Consider the following 3,793-nt stretch of genomic DNA (forward strand, 5'->3'; position numbering starts at 1 on the left):
TCCAAATCTAAGACAATATAGAGAGTGCTTGAAATACTTTTAAGGAAAGTGACTTCATTCACGATTCATTCCTAGATCCATTCAAACTTACCGATTTATCTAACACTAGTTATAAGATTCTATTATACAGAGTTGCACTACCATAACTATCATACACCATTTATACTTCTATATAACTTTCATGTAAACCTCTTTGATAATCAATGAAGATTTTTTATTTATTATACATCGGACAATATATGACATGAATATGTGTTTATAAGTGTGAGAAATCCTCACTCTATTGCCGATTTAATAGAGTTGAGTTAAGTCCAACTACATTTCTTAACATAATATCAAGAGTCTTGTTTAAGATTCAATTGACCACTTACTATCAAGTACAATCCTCGTCATACATACCAATTTTTTTATATAAATGAATTAGGTCCAATCATATTTCTTATCTTTAAATAAAATAACATCATCATTATGTACCTCGCAATGGAGTGTATTTTTGGCCTGGAATAGGTGTCATCCTTCAATCATACAATCGTTACCGATTATTAACCCTCATGATGTGCTAGATTTTACTGATTAATAAATGCTATATGCTCCACAAGTATATATGCACCAATCTCTTTATCAATGTCTTGTAAGCTTCCAAAAATAATGGTGCAGCTACCCATTTGATTAAGTTGGAAAGGAGTAATTTCAGGCATTAAATTTCCTAACAATTAAAATGGTCCCATTCCAAAAAATATATTCAACAAAGTCCCCACATTCTTGATGTAAAACTATTCCAAAATTACTCCATTCCCCTATTAAGAATCCAATTCTTCATTTACATTGAACATCGTGAAATTTCTATTTATATTGCCTAAGAGTCAGAACCATCAAAAAAAAAAATAATGCCTCTAGAGTCTACACATGTAGATGTTTTTTGACTCCAATCTTGAGGCAAGTTTTTTAGATCTAAGTTTTTAAGCTAGAGAATATAGAATACTACACTCTAAAATGGTTTTGAATGATTGTGTCAATCATCATCATCATTCATCTGAAATGTCCTTTAGAATAACACAAGATAGTAGATTCTTCTCTAGGCTAATGTCCAAGGAAACTTCAAATGCAAACTCATCTTCAAGGAGAGTGTTCTATTATGGTGAAACATCAGTTGCTGTTCCTTTCACTTGGGAAGCACAACCTGGAACACCTAAACATCCTTTGTCAGAAGCTTCTCTACCTCCTCTCACACCTCCACCTTCTTATTCTAGTACTAATAACTCCAGTGCCAAGAGAAGAATCTCAAAACTCAACATGTTTTTAACCATTTTGCCTAGGCTTGTTGGTTCGAGGAAGTCTCATGTGTCGCCTTCGTCGTCGTCCTCATCTTGGTCGTCGTCCTCTTCGTTTTCGATGAGAGACGGAAGCTTATCGAGATCTCGTCGCGGCTCAAGGTCTTTGAAAAACAAGATTTCTAAAAGGTTTAGAGGGTGCTATCCTTTTGGAAGTATGAAGAAAGCAACTGTAAGCCATGGTGCACTTTAGATTAATTCCTATGGTTGTTGTTTAGATGATTTACATCTTTTTTTGTAGAAATCTTTGAAGTTTTAGTTGTTTATTTGCTTACAATGATGTTTATGTGGGAGTTTGATGTGTCAAGCATGATAATATTGATGTCATTTCTCATGATAAAAATTAATAATAGGTGTATGGTATAAACAATACAGTAGATAGTAGATACACCTTCATTGAATAATAATAAAAACTTATATATAAGCACTTATAATATAAATATTTTTGATTAAGTTATTTGACTAAAAATGAAGTACCATTAGAAGGAATCCTATTAATTATTCCACCCAACCAGTTCATGAATATTGAATTCTTGTACAAAAAGTATATTGAATGCTATACTCAATTAGCAATGACATTTGATCACCATTTATTGTGTGGGTTGAAACTATACAAAAAATGTTGAAGTGTGAGACTAATATTAATACACATTGCTAAAGTAATGAATTAATAAAGGGAGCTAATAATTGAGTTCATAATGTTATAGAAAAATTAATGTGATTTGATATTAGGAATTATGAAACTTTGAATGAGATCTGTTATGTGGTTTTCATGTGATAAATACACCTTTTGGTTTCTTGCTGCATTTCTGTAGAGACAGGTACGCTAACTGCTTGCTGTTTGTCGACATTTCTTTTTTCGTATTGATTTATAATAGGCTAGATTCAGTTATGATTCTGAAGGTGTGAATAGTTCATTTTGAGCTGTCTATGAATGAATAAAATTTGAAAGGAAAATATGCAAATATACTGGATAAAGCTGGTCATAACACCTTTCACTATAAAGAATATGCCTCTTACTCTCTTTCATGCATTAAAAGATGTTATATAAGGGGGTAGTTGAGCCAAAAAATTATACCTGTTTGGATTTAGTTGTTGCTTCTTTTTTATTGCATTTTATAGGTGGTTAAACCTCCAAATAGGCGGGATCATAAGTTTGAGAATAAAAAAAATCTTGCAAAAACATAATATTTTGCAGTGTTAGTCTATTTTGGAGAGATGTCGATGGTCTTGCCAAGTTAATTGATAGTGTAGTGGATAACTCTAAGGCAAAATGATTTGGGTCATGGGGAGTTGATATTAAGAAGGAAGATAAAAATGAGTGCTAACATGAGGCAATGCCTTCAAAATATTGGGATAATCCGGAGTGACTATCTCTAATAAAGATACAATATACAATGAAGATTTTGAAACTTAAACACACATACATTAAATTGTGTCCCAATAAGACATCATGTAGTAGAGATGGCTTGCAAATATTAGACTTTATGTGTGAAGAAGGTTATTGTGGCAAAAGATCTTTTATGAGCCATCACTCTAGTTATTAAAATATATATCTAGGATGAAGATGTCTGATGAGTTTAGAAGAGTTTGTAACTTTCGCACCCTTGACGTTGTTATTAAAGTCTGATGGTGTGATACAACCGATTATTGTAGGTTCTATTTGGAGGTGTCTAGTGTCAAATGTTGCTATGAAAGGAGTCAGTAAAGGTGTGGCGCAATATCTCAAAGACTTCCATTTTGGGGTCGGGGTATCGAGTAGTATTGAGGTCATTTTGCTCGGTTCAAACATGATGTTGAGCAAACAACATGTAAATGATATTTTGGTTATGTTCACAGTAGATTTCTTGAATACTTTAAACATGGTAAGGGCTTTGAGGTCTATCTATTTTATTTGTAGGTTGAGTTTCTTTATAGTCAGACAACGAGAATGTATCCCGGAAATGTATACATTTTGGCATCCATTAGAGTGCAAGGTGACATGCTAGTGCCACTTCATAATACGCAAACTACTTTTGTTAAATTTTTACCAAAATAATAGCGCAGAAAAAATCGGTAGTACAAGTTAAAAATCCAATAGGATTAGACAATTCGGTAGTGTATTCTAAAAATTTAGTATGAATTTTTATCGTTTTTTTAAATGGTGCCGGAAAAACATACCATATTTTTTATAAAACCACCATAGTTTAGTGGATTTTCCCCAAAATATTGAAAAATCCAATAATGTAATATCACAGGTTTTTTTTATAAAAAAAACTCATGTATTTACCAAACTTTTAGATGGGTTACAAAAAATCGGGTAGTTTAAAATTCAATTATTGAAATTTTGTCGACAATTTTATACGGTTGTGATTGCATAAACAATGGTATGTGGTCCATAATGAATCCAAAGTTGTATAAATAAGGACCACATGTTGTTAAAAAAATATCTTAGAATGTCTCAATATTCGTTTATGGCAGTT

The 3,793-nt window shown here is 32.1% G+C and overlaps 1 protein-coding gene across 1 annotated transcript; it reads left to right on the forward strand.

Annotated features, from left to right (window-relative positions):
• Nucleotides 1-769: 769 nt before the first annotated feature.
• On the forward strand, nt 770-3,291 carry LOC127084075 (uncharacterized). Its single transcript, XM_051024464.1, has 2 exons — nt 770-1,503; nt 2,988-3,291. The coding sequence occupies exons 1-2, from the start codon at nt 994-996 to the stop codon at nt 3,006-3,008; spliced, it is 531 nt and encodes a 176-aa protein (XP_050880421.1). The 5' UTR covers nt 770-993; the 3' UTR covers nt 3,009-3,291.
• The last annotated feature ends 502 nt before the right edge of the window (nt 3,292-3,793 follow it).

This window comes from Lathyrus oleraceus, chromosome 5 (assembly GCF_024323335.1).
Source record: "Lathyrus oleraceus cultivar Zhongwan6 chromosome 5, CAAS_Psat_ZW6_1.0, whole genome shotgun sequence".
In the NCBI taxonomy this organism is placed as follows: Eukaryota; Viridiplantae; Streptophyta; class Magnoliopsida; order Fabales; family Fabaceae; genus Lathyrus; species Lathyrus oleraceus.